We start from the raw sequence: 24,461 nt of genomic DNA on the forward strand, positions 1-24,461 counted from the left end.
CTTTTAACTTGGAATTCTGCAGATTTCAATCTTGCTATGCTTTCTTCTCAAGCAAACTTTGCAGTATTTCTGTTACAATCTTTTATTATCACAACACCATTTTACATATTATTTAAGAACTTTAATTGGATAATTAATTAAATGGAGAATCACAAAATAATTAACTGGATTAAAAGTAAGCTCTAAAATAGTTTGAATGTGCTGGAAATCAGTCCATGGTATTTAGGCTTGTCTTTCCACCTGCAGTAGGTAAAACAAATTCAAATCAAATAGTCTCTGTTTTCATCCTGCATTCTGATGGAAGATATTTCTAATATTTTAGATGTACAATTATTGTCATTATTTGTCATATCCAGACTCTTGGAGAGACTTTGTGCTTGCAGCAAGTAGAATCTACACTCTCTTTCTATTGGATTTGCATTTTCTTTAATTAAGTTAATTTAGCTAGATCTGTATCTTATCTCCTAAAATTATTTTCTCCAGAAAAATTAGAACAGCTAGTTTCTTAATATGAGGAACTAAAGAGAACCGTCTGCTTTAACAAGGCCAGCAAGGAAACTTATGATTAGCTATTACTTGAACAATCGACTATGAAATTAAAAGAGCAGATGCTGTCAGTTGAAACTTGAAAAATAGACCTGTGCTCCAACATCCCAACCCTGGGTGATATCCAGAGACAATGTAGCTCTCCATTCCTGTGAAGGAAAATTTTGCAGATTCCTGTCCTTTATCTGCACAGAGTGCTTCACTTTTTTTTGCTGTCCTTGAGTGCTTCTTGGCAAAGCTCTTTCTTTTATTGAGGCAGTCCATGTTAATTCTGGGGCTTTGGCTCTTTAAAGAGAAAATATTGCCAGGGTAAACTGGCAGATGAATTCATGTGAGCAATTCAGTGCTGCTTCTACCTTGTAACCTAGAATATATGGAGGAAATATATTCCGTTCAACAACTGCTGTACAGTTCCATATGCAGAAAACAATTGCCCTGTCTTACAGACAGCATAGCAATTTGTTTCAGCATCTTTAGCTGGAGCCTTCCTAGATAACATAGGATGTGTTCACATTAGTGACTTAGCATTGGAGGAGGGATGGGGAAGGATCCTTTTTGCTGCAGCTTTGCCTTGTATCTATACTTGGAGCCTGGCGGTACTCGCTTGAGTGGGACACACCACTGGTGGGTGCATTTGAAGTAGTTTTCCTCCTGGTGGAAGCAAGGCTGAAGGTAGACTCCAGCGTTCCGCAATGTGGATGCAGGGCTCTCCTGCAGTTAGTGCTCCAGGTTTGCCTGATGCGTGCTTTCACCTGGCTCAAGTTTCACTGTTGGCAGCAGCACAATGGGGACATTTGGTCCAATGACCTGAATGATGTGCAGCAAATCAAACTTCTTTCATGGGGCCACACAAGGTGGTAATGCAGATTTACCTGTTGTGTCTTTATGCACAAGTTACTCTCCTGAAGTTAGTGAGATTTCAGGTTTGGGAGGGTGATGAGTTTGGAACATGAACTATGTTAAAATCTTCATATTTTTCTACTCTGAAAAAAACCCCTCACCACAAAGATTTCCTTATTTTGAATTGTATTTTTGTAAGCAATTAACTCCCCAATACTGAGATCCAAACAACAAAATAGCAATGCATTGTTCACTTTATGATAAATACAGTATAGCAATTACAGTTAATTGCATATGAGATTCTCAATGAGACCTAGGATGAAACAAAGGTGACAAGCAATTTACTAGACTGCACTGTCAGTGCCAAAATCAATTAGGACATTCCAAATCCTGTAAACATTAGTAGTAATTAGTAAGCTATGTGTCACTCTGCATCTTTGATTGATGTCCAGCATGTACTATCTTGTTGTATTTAGCTACAGGGAAGACTTACTAAGAAATCTTTTAAGAGACAGCCTACTGCACACATGTTTAGAGGGAGAACAAAATATGCACACGGATATATACTGCTGCTGCCACATCAGCAGCTCCAGCATGTTTAGGCCAGCCTCTGGATGTCATTGATAGCATAAATACGGAATAATAATTAATTACTAGGCAATGCTAACTAAAACAGAATGAGGCTGAATAGGAAGCTGTGTTCGTAGCACTGAGCTTATTATTCAATTTGGCTCACTATTAGATGATGTTAGTAGCAGGGGATTACAAATCCCTTCAGGGGTTATTCTGCAGTGAAATACCACCAGTTGCACAGTATCTTCTAAAACATAATTTCAAATATATTAGGTTCACTCAAGCAATAAATAAGAAAAAGAAGATAAACAACTGTACCAGAGAGAGAAATTATAATCTCTGTATACAGCAGAGTTTTTTTAAGACTAGATGGCTCATATCCAGCTTTTCATCCACCAGTACCACCAGTGATCATTCAAAATGGAGCACTGTAACACTGGGATAAGTATTTTGAACAGAAGCAGTCATTTCTTATTTTATGCAACCACAAACTCTAAAGCTTTGATTTAAAAAAAAAATGTGAAGGACTTATATATCAAACTCCCACTCAGTTTCAGTGGGATATGAGTAGTTTCACTCATGTACATTTCTTTGAAATCTTTACTTTCAGAGATTATTTTGAGTGAAAGTAGTACTACAGAAGTCACGAGGGCAGATTTAATGGCTCTGGTTTAGCAGTTTTTGAAATCTGACTGACAGCAGAATTAAGTTTTGTCCCCAGATTATAGAAACTCAGATGAATGTAGGAAAAACAATTTTTTTGAATGACTAAAATGTGAATGTTGAGAAAACAGAAAACATTTCGCTTGTAAGGATAAGATTACATTCACTTAAGAAAAAAACTGACAAAAAGCAAGAAAAAGGGAAGGGCGAAAGGAAGAAGAAGGGAAAAGGACCACGCACGTCAAAGAGCTGCATGTTCCAAGCTTCCAGACTTGGGAAAGTCAGGCTGTTAGCGGGCTGCTGAGTAGAGTTACCTCACTGTTAAATAATTTCTCTAGAGGACTCTCCTGTAAGGGGTGGGTGATTAGTTTTAGAAGTTTCCTAAACATGAGCAAAACATGCACATTGAAGTGTACTGAAATTAACAAACATATATCCTTAATAACACATAAACTGAGTGAGTAAAAACACACTGTTTAATCCCAGAAGTGTGTGTGTAGGGGGGGCGGGGAGGCAAACTGGAGAATGGGGGCACATTAAAAAGGCCTCTCCCTCCAAGAAAAAAATACTTTGTATTGTGCATTTCTGCTACAATCATGTGAACAGGATTACTATCATTGTCGTCCTTTCAGTTTCAGTCTCAAATGGTCTCACACCGAGATGTGCATTTGCAATCCAAACTGAGCCATGAAAGCAGATGTTTGAAACGGCCAAAAAAAGCGCAGTAAATGGCAAAATGCTGGGATATGCAAAAGATAACTAAAAGTTACCCTGTTAGTACTGTTGCACAGTCAGATGCAGGCTAGAGTGTGGGGTGGGATTTAGGTCTGAAAACATAAATCCAAGCTTGCAAACAGATATCATAAATAAATTCCATAGCTAAACATTCAGATTAAGCCCAGCACAGAAATAGAGGTTTTGAAATCCTCCTTATGCTTTTATTTATTTCCATTTGAATGTGTATTCCATCAAATCTCTGCCTCTCAATTATGGCTTCCTTGCTGATAACAGAGGCGCATTTCTATTTCCTAACCTACACAGGAGGAAAATATATTCTGTTTATTATTTATAAGAGTAAAGTGCCGAGAGGCTCCAACAAAGCACAGGCTCTTGTTGCCTGTTCACTATGAAAACAGAGCCATATTCAGGAAGTCTACTTTCCACCTAAGTCCTTGGGCCCGCTGTTTTCTCTTGGCAGTTTTCTGCTCAGTGCTTTACTGCCATCACACTTGAGACATGCCCTGCTTTCTCTGCTGATTACAGACGGGGGATTAGCTGGAATTTTAACTGCGTATCAGTACTGAAAAGGCAACTGAAAGGGCAGGGGAAAAGCAGCACTGAGAGATTTCTCCAAGATCAGACCCCAAGCGACTGGCACAGTGAAGAAAAGAGGCCTTAGTTGTCACAGTCCCCAACCAGTAATCTGTTCCAATGAAATAAACCATACTATTGTCTCTAAACAACATCCCTGAATCAAAGAAGTTTGTATTAACATATTGTAGAGTAATATTTCATTCACAGGATTTACAGCCAGACATCTCCTATTCTGTTTTGTATGTTCATAGCCCTCCTTAGCTGGGGCCAAGTCCTTGCATTACCTTGAACCAAGCATGTCAGCATCATTCCTTTCATTCAATTGCTGAATCAGGAAATACTCTGTAAAAGCTTGAGCTTTTTTTCCTTCTTTTTTTCCAAAGACTAATGGGTAAAAGAAAAACCAACATTTGGGTTTTTAAACTCAAGAATATTAAAGTTTATATGAGAAGTACTTAAGAACTTAGCATCTATCTGTTGCCATTTACTCGGAACAGTACTGCTTGAAACATTGTAAAAGGAACCCTTCCTTGTTAATCAAGGGCTAGTTGTGCAACACCTCTGTATGTAACGTTTTTTCTACTCTATCCTAAGAAAACTATTTTTATTTATGAGCAACATTTCCAGATTTAATAACCCTGGCACGTGCTATACTATTTACAATGAATCCAAGATCTTATGTGAATACTCACTTTGAGATTATGTTTCTTTTAACATCAGTGATGTTATTATTGCAATAAATACACTGGAGTGGCTGCCAACCATGTTTTAAACTGCTGGGACTGCTGCAGAAAAGTAAGAATTGCTCCTTTTTTACAGTTTCAGACATTTTATTCTGTTGGATTCCAAAGATCTGTGTATTTCCCAGATGCAGCTGGCTGTTCTTGCTGTCATCCATTCCACTACACTTGTTTACTGATTGTTTTATCACATCCAGTTTGCTCATATGTCTTTGAGATAGCATTTTAAGGCACTAATTGTACAGCTTTCTGATGTTTTGCTTACTAAGAAAATAAAAAGGGTTTTTTTTTTTTTACAAGGTAAACATGCTAGGTCTTGATGCAGCAGTGATGGTTTGAGAACAGAAAATAGCAAAGTATGAGGGGACTGCACAGCTTCTTTGCTCCTCCATCTCCTGCACAGCACACGTCACACCAGATACTGTTAAGAGGGCTGGGGAGAATGGAGAGAGGGAAGCAAAGGGAAGAGAGATGGCTGAACTCCTCTCTGCACACTGTTAAATTTACCCTTGGCAAACGCATCTCACAAAGTCAGCAAGACCGTCCTGAGAGGAAATCCAGTGTGGGAGACAATTAGGGATGCTGCTCAAGAGAAAAGGGCCTGGTGAAATAAAAGGCAGTACTGATTTGGGATTTTGAATTCCCTCATTTCCCTTCCCTCCTCCCTGGCTCTCATGATTTTGAATGAAACATTAATACTGCTTCAGATGCTTCTTCCCTCCAAGGCCAATCAGCTGCTCGGCAGGGCGTGAAGCGGTTTTTCATTTGAACAGCTAACGAGGGAGTGGAAGGACGGAGCTAATTCTAAGGCTTTTCCAGCATTGCTGAAGCTCACATTTGCCTTGACACACAGGGAATGACCTGAAGAGCCTCTCTCCACTTCGGAGTAAGAGAAGTGGTGCTGTATTAATTCTGGGTAAACAAGCCTGACTTGTCAGAAGAGATAATTTTTCACAATACGATCATAAACATAGTTTTAAGATTGGAACAGACACCTCGTCCTGCTTAGTACCATGGCAACAACTACCACTGGAAATCTTCCTCATAAAGAGGGGTACAGAAAAAAGGAGGTAAAACAGCCAAACCACTGAAAACGTCAAATCCCAAGACTTCCATTTTAACATTTCTGTTCCTTCTTCACTTGGTGCACAGAGCCTTTAAGATTAGACATGAATCCTGAGATTGAATTTTAGACATTCCTGAAGGTGAAAAATTGCTTCCCTTTAATTTGGGAAGGAAAAAAAAAGTTGAGGTGGCTGAAGGTGTTGCTAGTTCTATTGCTATTAAGGTCTGTTCTGGTTTCCAGCTCCCAAGAAAAACAGAAAAGAAGGAAGAAAAATACATCAAAGGAAGAAAGAGCAGTTTCTGTTCACAGTGCTGGGTCTCGCTTGTAGGCTACACCACAGAAGGACAGATACAGTAATTACTATCAAATTGCTCTGGCAAACCTATACCTGTTCACTGCTATTTTGGGCGCTGCTTTTAGCTATTTTATCATCACTGGCTCACAGCAGCAGTATGAAATAAATCATCTTGAGTGGTCAAATCATTCTTTATAACCTAATGACAACAGAACAAGAGACAGGTAAAGAATGAATAAGGTAGGCAGGAACAAGACATTAACTTGAGAATGCGAGTAGATATAAAAATATTACACTTTCTGCAGTTAACAGAAGCTGGCAGGAACAGGGATGCTGCTGCATAGGAAAGAGCCAAGGTGACAGGTTTTCCTTATTGGGTGAAGCCACGATGGCCAAGCTTTCTCTTTGCTGCTTAGCCACAGCCCTACTGTCAGTGCCACATCATGCTTTCTCAGGCAGGCTTACCAAACTATGAACCCTCCACAAAAAGAAAAACAACAACAACCACAAAAAGCAATGACCATCTGATGGGACCCCAAGACAACCAAAGCATTTCACAGATCTGCTTTTATCTTTTTATACAGTGAACTCCCCAAAGAAGCTCAAAAGGCTTTTAAATTTAGGAAAAAAAAAAGGCAAATTGTAGTGTAATATGAAATAGAAATATAACTTCTTACAACAGAGGTGTAACAAGAAACATCCACAACTTTTCCTGTATACTATGGCCCTATAGGCAGGTCCTCAAAATCCCAGGCTTCAACTCAGTTAACATTAATTGCCAAGTTGACAGCAAATCTGCTTGGTGCTCTTTGGTCCCTTAGGAAAACGAGTGATGTCTCCCTCTCTAGAGGCTTGGCCACCTGTTCTGCTCCTCATGTCCAGCTCCAGAGCAGCACAAGCAATAGGCTTCATGCTCGTGCCTGCTGCACCATGAGGTTTCACCTCTCTTTCTTTGTGGAACAGCTGTAAGTTTAGAACAAACAAATCAGATGAAAAAAAAAAAACAAACAGATGAAAAACAAAAAAATCAGATGAAAAAGGTGAACAGGTCAACTGCTCAGCTTTCTGTTTGCCAGTTAATTCTAATTTCATCATTAATATTTGTCAAATAAAAAAAAAAAAGAGGAAAAGTTTAAGTTTGACTTTTGTTACCATGGATGCCTTAGTGGCATCTGCAGAAACAGGAGCCTTTCCTGATGGCATGATCTACTGCAGAAGAGAGGACGATCATAGAATTAAACAATATTGGAGCTATTAGTTTAGTTTTGTTTCTTATATTACCCCAAGCAAAGAGGTAAGGCTTTAAAAAATTAGTACTGATAAGAGAATTTTCTGTTCAGAGCTTTCTGTATTTTTTTAGCAATACCAGATCTGTTTTCTCTTGTATTTGGTTGCTAATGGACTTAAAAAGCTCTTTCCAGCAGGTAAGAATTGCCATAATGCCACTGATACATCTCCTATATCAGCCCTACTACAGGGAATAGAATAGCACTCAGCAAGAACCAGCTCAATACTGGCTTTATTTCCCTGTAGCCAGACTCAGGAAACACTCTCCTCCTTTATGCTGTGCAGAGCATAATGAATACTTGGGATCACCCTATTTATGGTAGGCTTCCCAAAAAAAGGGATAGAATAACTAGGCATTAATTTTATCCATTAAATTTCTCTAGGGAAAAAAAAATACAGAAACTTCTCTTTTAAATGGGTAAAATACCTGCTACAAATGCAACCAGAAGATCATAAGAGTGTTGGTCCCATTGATCATTTTCTAATTAGCATTGTGCATTCCCTTCTATATATTATAGTAGCATAATTCTTACTGAATTGCAATTTGTATTTTTTTATATAATCTGATAGATGTGAAAATACCTTTTGTAATAACTTAATATGTATTAGTGAAACCATTAACTCCATAGGCATGAACCTCTTGAAAATTACAAAATAAGGAGAAAATTGTAAAAGGGAACTCTAAAGAGAACTTTATGTAGCTGTGGCCAGATGCCCAGTGACAGAATCTGTGTGAAAGATGGGTCAAACATTATGTATTGATTGATTAAGGAGCAATACAATTACATTCTGAAATTACACTAAATGTGAGGAGAAAACAAGCCATATTGTTGAGGTCAGAGAATTAAAGCACAGATGAATTTAAAATGTTAGAAATATAGGCAGTAAATAAAATGAGATGCTGCTTGAGAAATGGAGTGGGAACATCTAGATGAAAAAACCATCGGAAACACAGGTATAGACACACATAATCTAGAAAACGAATAGAGAAACCACACACAAAGTAACCTAGGTGGGAATGATGAAGACCAGCTTACAAGAAGAAACTTTAAAAGATAAATATTTAGGTTTTTTGTATACACACACACACACAAAAGGTTCATCACATGGGGAAAGGCAATACTTGGGGATTTTCACAGACAGTAAGGCAGATGTAAGGCATTTTGACAAAACTTCCTGATGGAAATGTAGCAAACTGAGGAAATGTATTTCCAAAGGAAGTCAGTAAGGCTTTCTTTTTGTGTGCGTGTAAAACTAAACTGGAAAAAAAATGTGAGAAAGTATACTGGAAGGAATGATCATATTTCAAATCCTAATTCTTATTATTTTACATGCCCTTTGAAAGTTTTAACTTCTAAATCACTAGTGCCTGATTTTTTTTTTTTTTTTGTTAGTATGGCGAATTTAAATCAGTAATCTAAAAGCTTTTTCTGACAGATGATGTATTCTTGGACTCTTCCAACATTTAGCTTTGGTAGACACACATCAACTGTAAATTGGCTCAAGACATACAGACGCATATGCCAGTTTTGACTGTATCCACTGTATTTCTGAATTCCAGCTAACCATAGAAGGTATAAAAGATGAAATCCTGTAGCCAAGGAAGCCAAACTGATTTTATTTGGCTAGTGGATGTCTAAAAAAAAATTAAAAAAAATAAAATGCAGCTGAACATATTGAGCAACTTAAAACACACAAGATTCAGTGTGATTACAATAGCTAATATAACAAATGTGCAAACTGCCAGCTGTTACACAAAACATTTTCTTTATGTAACAGAATGTCTTCTCTACTCTCCAAATAAATGGAACAAGTACTCACTACTTAACAGTACTACAGAACATGCAAAAAAGATTTATCTTGTAAGATGATGAACTTCAGGAATTACAGATTTTATAAGTTGCAACTGATAGCATTTTTAGGAAAAATCCTTCCATCTGTAATTAATTATTCTAAATTCTTATCCCTTGGACTAAAATTTTGTTAGCAATATGAAAGGGGCATAAAGCTTCAGACCAAAATAATCTCTGTTTATCTTTTTGGTCTAAATAAAGCCACAAAAGAGCTTAAATTAATGACAAAATACAGCAAAAGATGCACAATACAATGTTCTTAAGTACAGCTTTGCCCTAAATCAACAATGATCATTATTTTCAGTGGGGGAAGAAATAAAACCTAGAAATGTGGTTTTAAACATAAATACATAAATTACAGTTTATGTTCAACCTCTACTTACTACACACCAAAGATGCTATAATGCTGCACAGCCTCAAGAATGAATTTAACTGGATCTGCTGTTATGACAGCAATACTTTTGGACTTACATTTTTAGGTCTCTGAATTGTCAGTGCAATTAAACTCTCACAAATTAGCTTGGAAAGGAAATTTCCAGAAAGCTATCTGGGTGGACATGTGGCCAATCATTTGTACTTGGGTCACTAAATGTATGGATCACACTAAAACAAAATAATACAGAATTCTACAAGTACTGAAAAATGGTGTTATTGTAATACAAGTTCATGAATGATGAATTAATGACCCATAAATCCATTACAGTAACACCTCGACTTAAGTGATCAGAGCTCTGTGTCTCCAAATGTAAACCGTTGCCTGCAGAAAGCTTATGGATATTTCTTAGGAAACTATAATTAGCAAATTTTTTCTTCTGTCTATCTAGGAGGAATGTGCAAATCCCATTGAAATAAGAGTTGTGACAAATGCAGTGATAAAATTTTAGTGGCAAGTACAGTTATACATACAAGGGCTAAATTTAGCCTACTGTTTTTCATCAGCAAAAACTGGCATTCAAGATGAGAATTCAGGTGTAAGACAGACCATATGCTATTTAGCCATCCTTATTTTTTAAAGGTTGATGTTTTTGTCATTACTCTTCAGTTTTTTTTCAATAATACATATTTTGGTTACTCACAGTTCCAAATAACCACTTTCTTTAATGTTCACTGCACATTTGGAAGAGACTTGTATAAACTGTGGGATGACTGTAACTGACTTCTGATTCAACTGGTATGTTATTCTAACTTTTAGGATTACTTCACAAATCGGCCTGCAATGACTTCAGTAAATAAATATTATTTTTATATATACAATGCATATAGTATATGAGTAAACATACTTTTTTTTTTCATTAAATACAAAGGGGTGTAGTTGGCATCCATCTAATGCAAGCATAACACAATGTTACACTATAGTTTCAGTGCTTAAGTACACACTGTAAACAACAGACATTTGGTACAATTCCCATATAAGTGAGAAGTAAAACCAAAATGGAAATGGAAGCCCCAGAAAGCTGTTGCTTTCCACATCTGTACTGAACATGGATGCAGAGGCCAAGAAGGGCTAGAAGCCGCCTTCCTTTTATCTTTTTCTCATGCAGTTAAACTTGCTCTCCTCCTCACAATGCCCAAGAGCAGCCACAGGACAGCAGTAGCACGAGTTTTGGTCCGAGGGACCATGGCAAACCCACTCATGTTTGTCTTCTCAAGTTAGAGGAAAGTACTACTACACTGAAGCTGCTTTGCACCACTGAAAAATGTCAAGTGATTTCAGCAGTGCAAGGATCTGTCCCTTCATGTTTGAACAGCATTTAATACGACTGTGCTCCAATCTGACCAAAGCTCAAGATCAGTTTTATCCAAATAATGATCTTTGCAGTCTTCCTTTTCTCTGGTTCTGAAGTGTAAATTATAACTTCAACATCTATACATCTTTAGGTTACCTGTAAAAAACCAAAAATCTATTCTATGAAAAAGCTATATGCAGTTATAGTAAAGTAAAATCTTTACTTTAATTTACTTTACTTTTATTTAAATTAATTTAATTTAATTACAGCTTCAACCCATTATTAAGCACACAGGTAGTCCCTTTTCTTTGAACCTAATTGTTCTTTTCTACACTTTGTTTCAAAGTTTAGTTATTCGTTTAGAACGGATTCCTCAGGAAAAAGCAATACTAAACTCTTTCAGTATTACAGGAAAATCTTTGAAAACCTATTTGTTAAAGGGAATTAAATTAGCAGTGCATCTTAGAATAAAAGCAACAGGAAATAATTATTTTTACCTTCTGCAAACTTGTTCCTGACTTTTCAAAAGAGAAAAAAGAATACATATTTTTAGTGTAAAATACATATCATCACTGTACTTTTTTAAACTCTTGAAACAGCACTTTGGTTCTTGAAACCCAAAGGACCTTGGGCCTCAGACTTTTTCATTCATTTGACATCATGTCAGTGGATACAATTCATACTTGTCCTCTATCTTGCAAGGAGTTTTGCACTAGCATGACATACAGAATACTGTCAATTGGAATGGCAGCATTTTACATTCATTTTGCAGCAGGAAAATAAAATTAAAAATATGGAAAGCAATGGCTTAAAATGAGTAAAATAAAAATAAAAAACATACTGAAGTTATTTCACCACTCCAATCTTTTTCCTGTCTTTACAAGTCCTAAATGCTTTTTTGCATTTATCTAGATAAATCTAGATGCACTTAGCATCTTGATGAAACTCTGCAGCTTGATATGTTCCCAGAAGTTTGGAAAGCAGGGGGATAAATCATGAAGTCATTTGAGTTACAAAACTTTTAAAATACCCTGTAAAGAAATTAAACTACTTTCTGAAGACAGGTTTTGTTGTTAAACTCAGTTCTAAATTAAAGGGAATCTTGCTGGGATACTATTTAATTACAAGTATTGGCTTCCTAGGGAATGACCAGTTTAACAAAATTAAACTCTCCACAGAAAACCTTGTGGTTCTCACATTCCACCGGTGTGTGGGGAGGCCACATTTATGCCAGTTAGGCCCTTTTGTTTCTTCATGATTTTCTCTTTCCTGAAGTTGAAAGTAAACCTTTTTAAAAGTACTGATTAATAAGATTCTTAAATTCTATTGCAAGACTGTAACTGCACCTTCTCATACATTGTCTTCAATATCCATCACATTTCCATACCCACATTTTTAGTCTCTTGCTTTTCAACTATCTTTACCTTCATCAAGTACTAAAATCTAACTTTCTGTCACTGTACAGTATTGATCTCGTACTTACGACCTGTAGCATACTTTATACATATACACAATATTCACCATGCATTCTGTTTTAGCATCTATTAGTCAATTTTAAAGCACATAATTAAGAATATTTTAAGACCGTACTGGCTTATCCTCAAGATATGCAAGCCAACACAACAGAAAAGGAGAACACACTTTACTTTTTCTTTCTATTCATTTTTCTGCTATGAAATTAATGAAAATTCATTAAGATTAATGGCCAAGATGTTTTAAATATCCCTTATCTTCATAAGCATCTTTTTTATCCAGTCCTTGGGTTCATAATAGCTTCCTCTGACCTTTTTAAATTTTTTATTCCAAGTTTTCAAGGGCTGCACACTTTTTAACTAAAGGAAGAAAAATGCAATCTGTAGAAGGTGCTAAGGAGATGAAGTTTTGTGTAAGGCAGTCTTGGTGTGCAACTCTTTTATACTTTTCCTTTGTATAACCTAATTTTACTACTATTCAGCAAATGCCAGCGAACATATAACTATGCATTAAGCACTTTGTTGCTATATCTAGCAGTCACTGGAAGGTATGCAGGCAGCACAACTTTCTGCAAATTCACCAAAACACAACAACAAAAGGCAATGCAGAAATTCATCAGGTCTAGCAAGAGCAATGGCAGTCTACTACTGACATCTCTGGCAAGCTGGTTTTTTGAAAACAAAGATTCACTACAGAACAACAAAAAAAATCTCCCCAAAAAACCCAGAATCACCTACACCCAAGAACTACAACAACAACTAGCAGCAAAAGCTTTAAGGTTGATTTTGAAATGTCTGAAATGTAACTCTAAAGCAGCCAAATCAGCTACAATGGAAGCACGAGTCACAGTGATGCACCAAGCAGCTCCAGCCACCAAAAGACTTTCTTCCTCTCTTCCATGCCAAACTCTAAACTATCCTAAATCAAAACCATGTAACTCTTCCTCTTGACTTTTTTTTTTCCCCCTAAAGCGTCCATCTTTTAAAAACTCCAAAGTCTCCAACATACACACCCTTTCTGGCAGGCTTGATTCGTGCCACACTAAGTTTTTCAGTTAAGAAGTTGCAAGGTAAATCGATTAGAGAAATGGTCCACAAGGAAATGCACTTCTTTTGGTCTTAATTCCTCTTTTAATGGTCAGTCTCTCCATTTTTTTTTTTTATTTGTGGGGTTTTGTTTTGTTTTGAGGTTTTTTGGTAGTTTTTCTGTGTTTGTTTGGGGTTTTTTTAAAAAACATTTGTATAATTCTTCCAGTCAATCAACTTCCATTCCTTGTCTGCAATATCTGCTTTATCTGCTGTCATGGGGTGATATTACATGATCTTGAGTGACTGTTTTCAAATGTCAACATGACTAACATGGTTTTCACTTGCATATCTCTAAGAGGCCCATATGAGTCTAGAGGAGGCCACAAGGGATGATCGGAGGGCTAGAGCACCCCTCCTACGAGGACAGGCTGAGAAAGTTGGGGCTGTTCAGCCTGGAGCAGAGGAGGCTCCGGGTAGACCTTATAGCAGCCTTCCAGCACCTAAAGGGGGACGACAGGAAAGATGGGGAGAAACTGTGTAACAGGGCCTGTTGTGATAAGACAAGGGGTAATGGTTTTAAAATAGAAGGAGGTAGATTCAGACTTGATACAAGGAAGAAATTTTTTACAGTGAGGGTGGTGGAACACTGGAACAGGTTGCCCAGAGAGGTGGTAGATGCCCCATCCCTGGAAACATTCAAGGCCAGGCTGGATGGGTCTTTGATCTGGTTGGAGATGTCCCTGCTCCTTGCAGGGGGGTTGGACTAGATGACCTTTGAAGGTCCCTTCCAACCCAAACTATTCTATGGTTCTATGCTCTCCTTTATGCATGTATTACATACTTGGTGTGCTCAGTCTTGGCAGCTCACCTTCACAAAACCCTTCTATGATACAGAAATATTACCAACATTTTACAAATAAGGAATGGAGGAATGGAACAGAAAAAAAATCCAGCTTATTAAGGTATCTAAATGCTTAAGGATGCCTATTGGGATTTTCAAGGGCGCTGTGACATATAACTTACTGAACTAATTGAAGATTTTTCACTAAATGCCTAATTTGCATTTTTAGTTTTCTGAAAAACTTTACAATCTGACTTGCCCATGTCACCCTTGAAATCTAGTGGACTAGCGCATTAAACCTGGAACTCATTAGCCTTTAAACTTACGCTCTACGCACAGTGCAGTAATCCAAATAACAGGGCAAATTACATGAAAAATAAAGATGCTGTGCATACCACAAGCATCCAGTCCCCTCCTGTCCCCCTGGTCTGAGTCACACACAAAATACTCACACTGTGGGGAGCCACATAGCCAACTGCATGGTATGTCAGGGAAGAAAGGAGCGGATCTCCGGGGATCTGGCTGCTCCGCGCTGGGAATGAGGGGCACCAGGAGGTTGAGCTTGTAGACGAACCTTGATATCAGGCTCAGCAACGCCTCAGCTCGCTCACTCCCTCCCTCAATTAGGGTTTGATTTTTCCAATAACTACTGCACCCGTACCGCTCCCCTACCACTCACCTAACAGAGCCAACATCCATGAATGGCTTAAACCAAATGTGCTGTACAATCATCTGTATCCAAGGTGTAGTTGGGTTTAGGCAGCTAGCCACTTCATGGCAGGAAAAATTCTATAAGATGGGGAAATGCTTTAATTCTTGTACAAAAGCTAACTATGTGCGTTTTCCAGCTGCACTTTTCTCAGCTTAACAAAGTGGCACACATCTTGAGATAGCTCTTTTGTCTGGCCTCAGAGGAAGATGTTCAGGCCAGCTAACGCACATCACCTTCACATAGGAGGGGGAAAAAAAAAAAGGTTATAACAAGTATAGGTTCATCTTTTGCCTATTTTTTCCAAGAAGATGCTTTCAGCACAGGTTTTCTTCACAGCCCTATGTTTAGACTGCTAGTGGCTGGAAAGCGAATGGATCAGCTGTCAGGGCTTTTTAATGCCGTTCTTCCATTGTTAGGTCAATGAAACTCACTACATACACGAAGCTGGATTTGGTCAACGCACTACCCTGTGATTGTGAATTGTATTACTTCTTTTTTGAAGTCACGTGGCCAGCAGGTCGAGGGAGGTGATTCTGCCCCTCTACTCTGCCCTGGTGAGACCCCACCTGGAGTACTGCGTCCAGTTCTGGAGTCCCCAACACAAGAAAGACATGGACCAGTTGGAAAGGGTCCAGAGGAGGGCCACAAAGATGATCAGAGGGCTGGAGCACCTCTCCTATGAGGACAGGCTGAGAGAGTTGGGGCTGTTCAGCCTGGAGAAGAGGAGGCTCCGGGGAGACCTGATAGTGGTCTTCCAATACCTCAAGGGGGCCTACAGGAAAGATGGGGAGAAGCTGTTCAGTAGGGCCTGTTGTGATAGAACAAGGGGTAATGGGTTTAAATTAGAAGGAGGTAGGTTTAGATTAGATATGAGAAAAAAATTTTTTACAATGAGAGTTGTAGAGCACTGGAACAGGTTGCCCAGAGAGGTGGTGGATGCCCCATCCCTGGAATCGTTCAAGGCCAGGCTGGATGGGGCTCTGAGCAACCTGATCTAGTCAGGGATGTCCCTGCTTCTTGCAGGGGGGTTGGACTAGATGACCGTTGAAGGTCCCTTCCAACCCTAACCATTCTATGATTCTATGATTCTATGTACGCTGTCTTCTCACAGCCCATACCATCACATTCAAAGCCCAGCTAAACAAACCTCATGGGCAGTCACGTTACTGGGACAATATATGCATTTTAATCAAAGAAATATAAGACAAGGTAAATTAATAAATCTCTGACATTGCTACGCTACAGAAGTGGTTTCCGAGTCAGGGCTTATGGATAACGTGTTGCCTGCTAGACCCTCTGAGACTGGCTGCAGCTGCAAAAAAAATAAAAATGTTAAAATTGAGGCCAATAGGAAGATGCTGCCTGCAACATAATTGCTCACTGTTGCTGTACATTGGCTGGTGGAGGTTAGGGACCGCTGCTCTGTGTAATTGAGCAGGTTTGCAACAACACCGGAAGGCTGTTGTATAATAATGGTTTAAGCAAAACAGGTAGAAATGAATACAGACTTGTTTTTAGCATTAGGTAGAGGTGATAAATTTTTACTGAGCATGCCATATTTTAAGAATGCTCCCAAACAGATGCCAGGTACTTGTTTTGCCTGAGGCTGATGAAAAAAAAAGCAGGTAGCTTCTGAAAGAAACCTGAAAAGCTGCTATCCAAGTAGCTGAGGTTAAAGTCTCTATACGCATTTCAAGTAATTTAGTATTCAGAGTGAGCACTGATTTAAGCAGACATTTTTGGAATCATCACCTGATATAGAAATACGTGATTGATCCCTTAGTAAATGAAAATTACAGAAAATCACAGGTATCGGTCACAAAAATTACTGCTTATATGAACAACGCAATTAAATCTGCCTATGAACCAAACAATTAAATTTGCCTGATTTTAAAGAATCCTTATCAAACATTTCATGAATCACTTTAATTTGAATATTTTTAAGTGAGCAAGAAGCTAGAACGGCTGCAAATGGCTTTGGATACAAGCAAACTCAGTGTTGGAAAATTCCTTATTCATTTATTGTGATAGCAGATTTTTTTTTTTCCCCATTTTTTTTTCTTTTTACTTTTTTTTGTCCAGGCCTTTGAGCATATCCAAGCATTTGTCAGTAAATTGCACTGAGTGCTACTTCAGACTCACCAAATTACAGAAAAATATTTAAGAATAGAGTGTCATTAGACTGCCCTATGCTAAATGAACTGATTTATTTCAGAGAATATTAAATAAATTAATACTGTGCTGTGACGATCAGCTGATCTAACAGCAAGGCTTTCCAGTACCGCAAACATTTATCAAGTTCTCTTTTAACTCTCTAAATTTCTCCTCATACTGGGCAAACTCAACTTGATGGTATAAAAATAAATATAATAAACTCCTACTTAAAATTGCAATTTCCCTATCCCTTTTGGCCAGAGATGTACAGAGCATCATCAGTCTTCTAACATTTTTGAGCAGCCGGAGCTCAGCTTCCTTATTAAAAAGCTTCCTTAAGGTAAAGTTTTTAAGTCAGAGCGTTATGCCAAGATATGAAAAGGCAAACATGATCCGGACACGGACACACAAAACCACGCAGCGCACATCTTGTCAGATCCACAACCCCCACACCTGATACAGAAGTGCAAGAAATGCCTTTTCAGCTCGTGAAATGCAGAAAGGGAAAGTTTGGTTAAATTACCTTGCTTTTACAGTGAGCTACCCCCTCCCCCGATTTTGCCAGACCGGGACAAATCTACGGCTCCTGGGACCGACCCCCCACCTCCTCCCCCGCTTCTTCCCTCCCCGGCCGCTTGCCCCCCCGGGGCAGCCCCCGCCGTACCGCCAGGCCTCGCCCCGCGGTCCCCGGCCTCCGAGGGATGCGCGGGGCTGTTCGCCCTCCTCCCGCAGCCAGGGGACGGGGGGAGGCCGCCGGTGCCCGCGCCCAGCCCGCAACGCGAAGGGCGGCGGCCGTACCTGAGTCGGTGAGGCGGGGCCGGGCTCTGTCCCGCAGGTAGTAGATGAAATCCCGGCAGTTCTCGTTCTCCACCGCCCCGACGGAGCACAGCTCGGCCAGCAGCTGCAGCGCTTTCTGGCAAATCTCGTCCTCCCTGTCGCCGGGCATCGCCCCCCAGCATCCTCGGGAGCGGAGCGGAGCCCTGCCGTCAGGCGCCGCGCCGCTGCCCGCCGCCCGCCTCCAGCCGCCCGCGCCGCCGGGCCGCCGCCCGCATCCTCCGCCAGCGGCGCCCGCCCCGCCGGGCCGGGCCGGGCCAAACCGAGCCGGGCCGCCCGCCGCCCCGCGCTACCGGCCTCGTCCCGCCGCCTCCTGCGCGCCGCGCCGGTGCCAGGGGCGGAGGCGGCGCGGGGGGATCGGGGGCGGGGGACGGGGGGGGTCCCACCAGTTGAATGCGAGGGCGGGGAGGGCCGGCGCCGCGACCGCCCAGCAGCGCTGGCGCAGCTCTGCCCCGCGGCGGGAGCGGGGGGGCCCGGCCGTGCCTCCACCGGAGCGCGCTGGGCGCCTCCGCCCCCCAGGGCAGGGCTGAGGGCTGGTCCCGCACCCCGGCCCGCGTCCTGCCCGGCCGGCTCCAGTTGCGACACCCCACCCCCCCCACCCCCCGCCGCCCCGAGGAAAACTTCAGAAGCGGCGCAGGGTCCGGTGAAGGACGGTGCGGAGCGCAGGTCCTGACGGGCAGCTCCCCGGCCTCCTCCTCTCCATCCCTGGCCAGGCCCAAACCTCCGCTCGGCTGGTCCGCGTTTGATGTTAGCAAACAGTTCGCTGAATGCCATATGCTTTTGTGTCTCACTGCCTACTCCTGTGCAGAAATTATTCCGTTCGCTCAGCTAATTGTCTTGAAATAACTGTCTATATATAATGCGTGCCCTCACTGTCGGGAACCTAGCGAAGACGTTAGACATTCATTCTGGACAGAACGGCATTCTGCAGCAGGTTCCGATTTTGGCCTGGATGATGGGTGGCCTGGGTGATGGGTCAGGAAGAGTTAAAGCAACAATGAGAAACCTCCGGCACCTGAAGACCGGCCCTGGCTGAGGGGAAGGCAGGAGAGGCTGTGCTGGAGGAAGGGGGGCTGGGGAGCCGTCTGCTATTAAGCGTGTTTATCCTGACAATTCGGAGATCTGTAAGGTGCTGCTTTGCTTTCTGGATTCGTAGGCAGGGAGGCTGGTGAGTGTCATGAGGGGAAAAGCTGAGAACTGGCTGCTCCATTTAACTTAATTTTTTTTCTCTCTCTCTCTCTTTTATAATAGTTTGAGCAAATATCAGAGGCCACGGTGAGCTTGGAAAGTTCAGAGTGGTGTGGATGTTCAGCCTACTGTTTAAAGACTGGTGATAACGGTTCTAGAAATAGTGTAGACAGCAACATCTTCTAGTAGAAGCTTTTTTTTTTTAAGGAAAAAAAAAGGATATAGAAGAAAAAAGTTCAAATGTATTCTGGAAATGGAGTGGATGTTAACAACAAGAGTTGTTTACTAGTAGAACTTGATATCTAGTGCTGTGGCTTACATCTCAAAGGCATGACATTTTCCCCTCACTTTTAATGGAAAAAATATGTCTTTAAAGCCTAATTGTATAAACCAGGTAAAATTCCATCAGTAAACAGGCAACTGTTTCCCATTGGCTTGTTCTTTAGGATTAGGAATTAATAATAGATAATAAAATGGGATGTAGCTGTTACAGTCATTGAGGTCATGTTTTTGAAGCCTAGAGATTTTTATGACATAAGCATATGTTTTCACATCTAAGCATGGAAAAACTTCCTACTAGTCTCAATAAATGCTGCACAAATATTTATCTTGGTGCTGGAAATACCGGTGTGATTGGCTTGTTTCTCCAAGCATGCAGGACGGGAAGGAAGAGAGATAATTCTGAAGAGGTACTGTCAATCACAGCTCTTTCTCTGAAACTAAGGACCAGGCTTCAGCAGTACTTCAGTGAAGAAAGGTAAAATTGAAAGAACTTGGTAGAACTAGAGATACCAGAGGCCCCTTTTGGGAAAAACAGCTTCAAGAGGGCTAGTGAATTATTCATACATACATAAACTCTCCAAGGGTAGAAACTTTTTCATCTATAACACAAAATCAAGTCTTGGCCGATGCTGGCGATATGTAATAAAGAGGAGGAAAGACAGAGGGGCTGTCACAGACCGCTGACAGAGACAGCGAAGTACACTCCAAGTAGTCCAGTGATCATGTGGGATCAAATTTTGAGTTACTGTACAATTTGTGCATTGTGACTAATTTAGACAGATTATTTGGCTATATTTTGGTAGGTTGGCCCTGACCTAGATGGCTGTGCTGTTCTATAGCTTGTACTCTGTCTAGCATAGTCAAATATATCAACTGCAAAATGATATTAATGCTTTTACTAGAATGTGGTTTTAATCCTGTGGGGCCACAAGCACATCGCTAGCCTGGGATTCTAGCTTGCCACAGAGTGAACTCTGGACAGCCTGGTGATGAACTGGTAATTTCTTTATCTTTCTCCTTAACTAAAATATCTTTCTTCATTTTTTAAATGGCAGGAATTTGAAGGTGCTGAGATGTTTATAATGCAGATGGTGAAGGCTGGAAATTTTTCAGTCTGGTGGAGGAAAGGCCATGAAACTGTTTGGACATCACTGCTGGTAAACAAAGGCATGTATTTCTCAAAAGCTCTGAGCAGCTACTAAGTGCACTGCCTATGTAAACACCCGTATCTCTTTCTGGAGATAACAACAGTAAATGTAATCTGCTGTGTCTAAAAGCAAATGCAACTTTTCCTTCCTGTAGACATTTGTGAAAATTGGATTATATCTGACATTTTGTTGCCATTGACGGCATGTCTCTGTTCTTGCAGACACCCCTGGTTGTGATGAGTTTACTCTTGTGTCAGCTGCAGATTTTGCCCTTCAGAGGATGATGTTATCTTTGATATCCCTAGTGATCGCTCTACTAATTAACTTCAGTCCTAGAAGGATGTTGCATGATGCAGTGGGATGCTCCCATTATCTTGAGAGTCACAACTTGTACTTACCATAAGTCTATTTTTTTCTGTTTAGCTCAGAGCTGCCCTCACACAATACAGTGTACTCAGAAATTAGAAAAAAAAAAAATCCCCAAGCCTGCTACACATGGAGTCAGAATAAGTTTAACTGTTTGACCTACAACAGTTCTGTCATCATCAGTTGACATGTTCTTCTTTCTTTTCTTGAAATAAAGCTTTTCCCCAGTGTTCTGGCAGTAACACAAGGGTTGCTTGGCAATGAAATAATCTTCAAAGCTAAGGCATTCATGAAACGAATGCCTTTCTGGAAGAAAGCAAGGCAACTTGCATCAGCATTTTTATTATGGCTATGCTGCAACCATTACCAAGTATTTGTATCAAGTATTTATAATTTTTTGAATGACTTTTGGCCTCAAAGAGGTGGATATAGCTCATCATGTTAATACTTTTTTCTTTAACAAAAAGAAAGAAAGAAGCCACATGTATTTCAGGAAATCAAGGAAACATGTAGAGCAGTAAATTTAGTAAATGCAGCATGACAAACAAGGTTTTGTTGTTTGTTTTTTTTTTCCAGAAGTCAAAGTGGATGAACTCTGTGCTTAAACAGTAGGAAGGAAAGGCAAAGATCAAGGAGGACATTGCCATGTTTAAAGGATGCCATTGTGCCAAAGGCAGTCAACTGGAGCCCAGATTGGAAAAGGGAAATGCCACTGTAGGATCAAAGATTGATACATCTATCAAACCTTTCTGTTATTGGTCGTGCCAGACTTTCTGCCTCACTTTCCCTCGTATATATGTGTACTCTGTACCTTCTGTTCTTAATGGCTGTATCTCTTTATGCTACTGAGGAGTAGAAAACACTTAGGTGAACATTCAAGAAAGAGGAACATGGGTAACCCACTGAGTTTTTGTGAGCTGATGCTTTTCTGGGCAGCTTCATTCTTGAGATGCTTTAGCTGCTCTTCACGGAAGGTTTTAGGAATGTTTTTAAAGGGATGAAAGTTAGAAAATAAATACGCCGCCATTTGAGCTTTTTACTCATCATTGGCTGCTAGAGGTCATATGGAAACAGGTTAGTGTTAACTAAAGGAAAGGCGGTATCATCCTTTTGCGAGTGTCTTAAAACTTTTATAGCTTGAGTGCAGCTAATAATATGGAGATGCTTAAAGATTTTGAGATCAATATTAAATATTGTGATGAAGGAACATGAGAAGGGATAATGGTGTATTTTCATTATGATATTTATAAAATCTTAAGGCTTTTTATGTGGAATCACATGTTATTTATTGACTGTTCAAATTCTTAAAACATAATTAATGAAAGCAGTGTTAAACAGGATGCCTGTGAGCCGTTTGTACATCAGAAATATAAAATGTCATTACAGTGTTTTGTTAATGATGGTAGGTAGGTTGCTTTCTCACAGCACGTCCTGAAGGAAGAGCAAAATGTCTATCCTATACTGAGCAGAAAAAAAAAGTATGTCAAAATCTCTTAGATATCATCAAGCGTCACAGAAGCCATGCTGTATTAGAGGGTTAGGAATGACAGCCTGTACATCTGACAGCCAATGTCAGATGTCCTGGTACAACTGGGGCTCAGCTCCATTTTATGAAGTGAGCTGAAAGGATGTGGATAATGAATGAGTTGTTTGAATGAAGGTTATGAGAAAAAGCAAGACACCTACTTTAAGTCTACTGTAGCTCATCCATGAGATTTTGTTTGTTTGTTTTTCTTCCTCATGTTGCCATTGGAGAAAGTTTTACTGCCCAGGGAAGAGAAAGAGATACAAGCTGAGAAGATACTGCCCAGAAGACTGTAAACAGTGTAACATGAATACAAGCTGTTTTAGATGATGGATCATTTTCATGACCTCTTTATAGCAGACAATAATTTGTTTTGTGATCTTCGTACTTCTCACGTTGTTAATAGAGAGGACCCTGGGTGCTGTAGCTTGTCATCTGCTGTTTTCATCTATCTTAAGAAAGCTTCCTCAAAACTAGAGAAAGAGGGAGGAAAACACATATTCTATTCTGATTTTACTTTAATTCTAATTTGACAATCTCTTCCTTGACAGCTTTTGTAAACACTACTGGGGGAAAAAAAGAGAAAAGTTTACTGAATAATTCAGTCTTGAGAGTGAATTGAGCTTGAGGAGAATTGTTGAATTCCCTAGTCTGTTGTCTGTGGGTTTTTTTATTGACTGCTCACATGGATTTAAAGTCCTGTCTCCACAGTCAGTGATCTTTATCTCCCCTTTGGATGCTGTAATTTCGTCTAGCTTTCCATCCCTTAATGCTAGCTCTCTGATCTTGCAAATAAACTTAGGAAGAACCATTGAAGGACCTTCCTGCTACCAAGGGAAGTCATAGCTAGCATGCTACGCCAAGCTCCTTTCTAGCTGCAGTTCTGCATATATCTGTGCTACTGTAAACCAGAATTTGACCCTGGACCTGAGTGTTGAAGGGAGTCCAATGAAAGCTGATGGAGTCAGCATGCTGAGTATGAAGCCATGTTTTGTGACTTTTAAAGTCTGGTGGTTTTCTTCCTGTTCTGTGGGATATTATCTATGACACTTTCCCTTAAAGTTTGCCTGTTAGTTGATGCTGCTTTTATTACTGAAGTTTTAATCTTACAAATACACATGAAGGCATGGTGTGAAAGAAGAAAATTGATGTCTCAGACGTAAACAAGCAAGTGAACACTTTAGTTTTACCTTGCAAATAAAGGATGGTCCGATAACTGAACCTGTGATGTCTTTCTTTTACTGCTAAAGCGTGTTCCCTAAACTGCAGTATCTCTGTAGCTAGGTTGGAGGCATAACACCATCTTGCTCTCTAATAGCTGGAGTTCTTCTCTGGTAAAGAGCAAAAATGTTGGCCTTTACATTGCTTGGTGGACTTGGTTAGAGAAAGGGAATATGGCAAAAAGAGTATTCCTACATTAACCTGGACAACCATCACAATGTTCTGTTCTGAGGCACCGTTCTAGTATCCTCCCTTCATGTGCTGAAGCATCCAAGTCCTTGAAGAAGATGAAAACTTAGTATCAGAAAAGAATTCCCAGAAAATGGGGTGATAACAAGATAGGAGTTGGTCCTGTACTTTATGCAAATACAGACCATAATTAACAAAAAAATTCTTCATGTCATTTGAGTATTTGTAAATGCATATAGAGCTTATTTTCTGCAAGGTGGAATGCTGATGTGATAAATGTCACTGAAAGTAGCTTGTCCAGAAAAAAATAAAAATAAAAATGATAGGAGTCTAGCTAATATTCAGGACTGTATATAAAATCTGAACCAGGCTTAGCAAACTTTAAAGCCACTGAATAAAGTAAATGTTATTATCTCTAAAGCTTTTTTTTTTTTTTCTAGTTCAAGAGGCAGAATCATCTGGGACAAAAATGAGTCTCAAAATTGATATCATACCGTCTAGTAGGACCTTTATATAATTAACTCTTATTGATGGTCTCACTCAGTGGTACAGTTCATATGAGTAAATATATAAGAGCTTAATCATCATGTGGACTG

General features: G+C 40.0%; 1 protein-coding gene across 4 annotated transcripts in view; it reads right to left on the reverse strand.

The window, feature by feature from the left end:
• The window catches only part of SYT9 (synaptotagmin 9), a 72,214-nt gene extending 54,135 nt beyond the window's left edge, over positions 1 to 18,079 (reverse strand). For all 4 annotated transcript variants that reach the window (XR_015258691.1, XM_086749027.1, XM_086749026.1 and 1 more), the window contains exon 1: positions 17,911 to 18,079. Coding sequence is in view for 3 of the 4 variants with exons in the window: in XM_086749027.1 (XP_086605153.1) it covers positions 17,911 to 18,058 (148 nt within the window). In the remaining variant the exon portion in view is untranslated. The remainder of the gene's footprint in view (positions 1 to 17,910) is intronic.
• Between the last annotated feature and the right edge of the window lie 6,382 nt (positions 18,080 to 24,461).

Source organism: Chlamydotis macqueenii, chromosome 5 (assembly GCF_036417535.1).
Source record: "Chlamydotis macqueenii isolate bChlMac1 chromosome 5, bChlMac1.mat, whole genome shotgun sequence".
NCBI lineage: Eukaryota > Metazoa > Chordata > Aves > Otidiformes > Otididae > Chlamydotis > Chlamydotis macqueenii.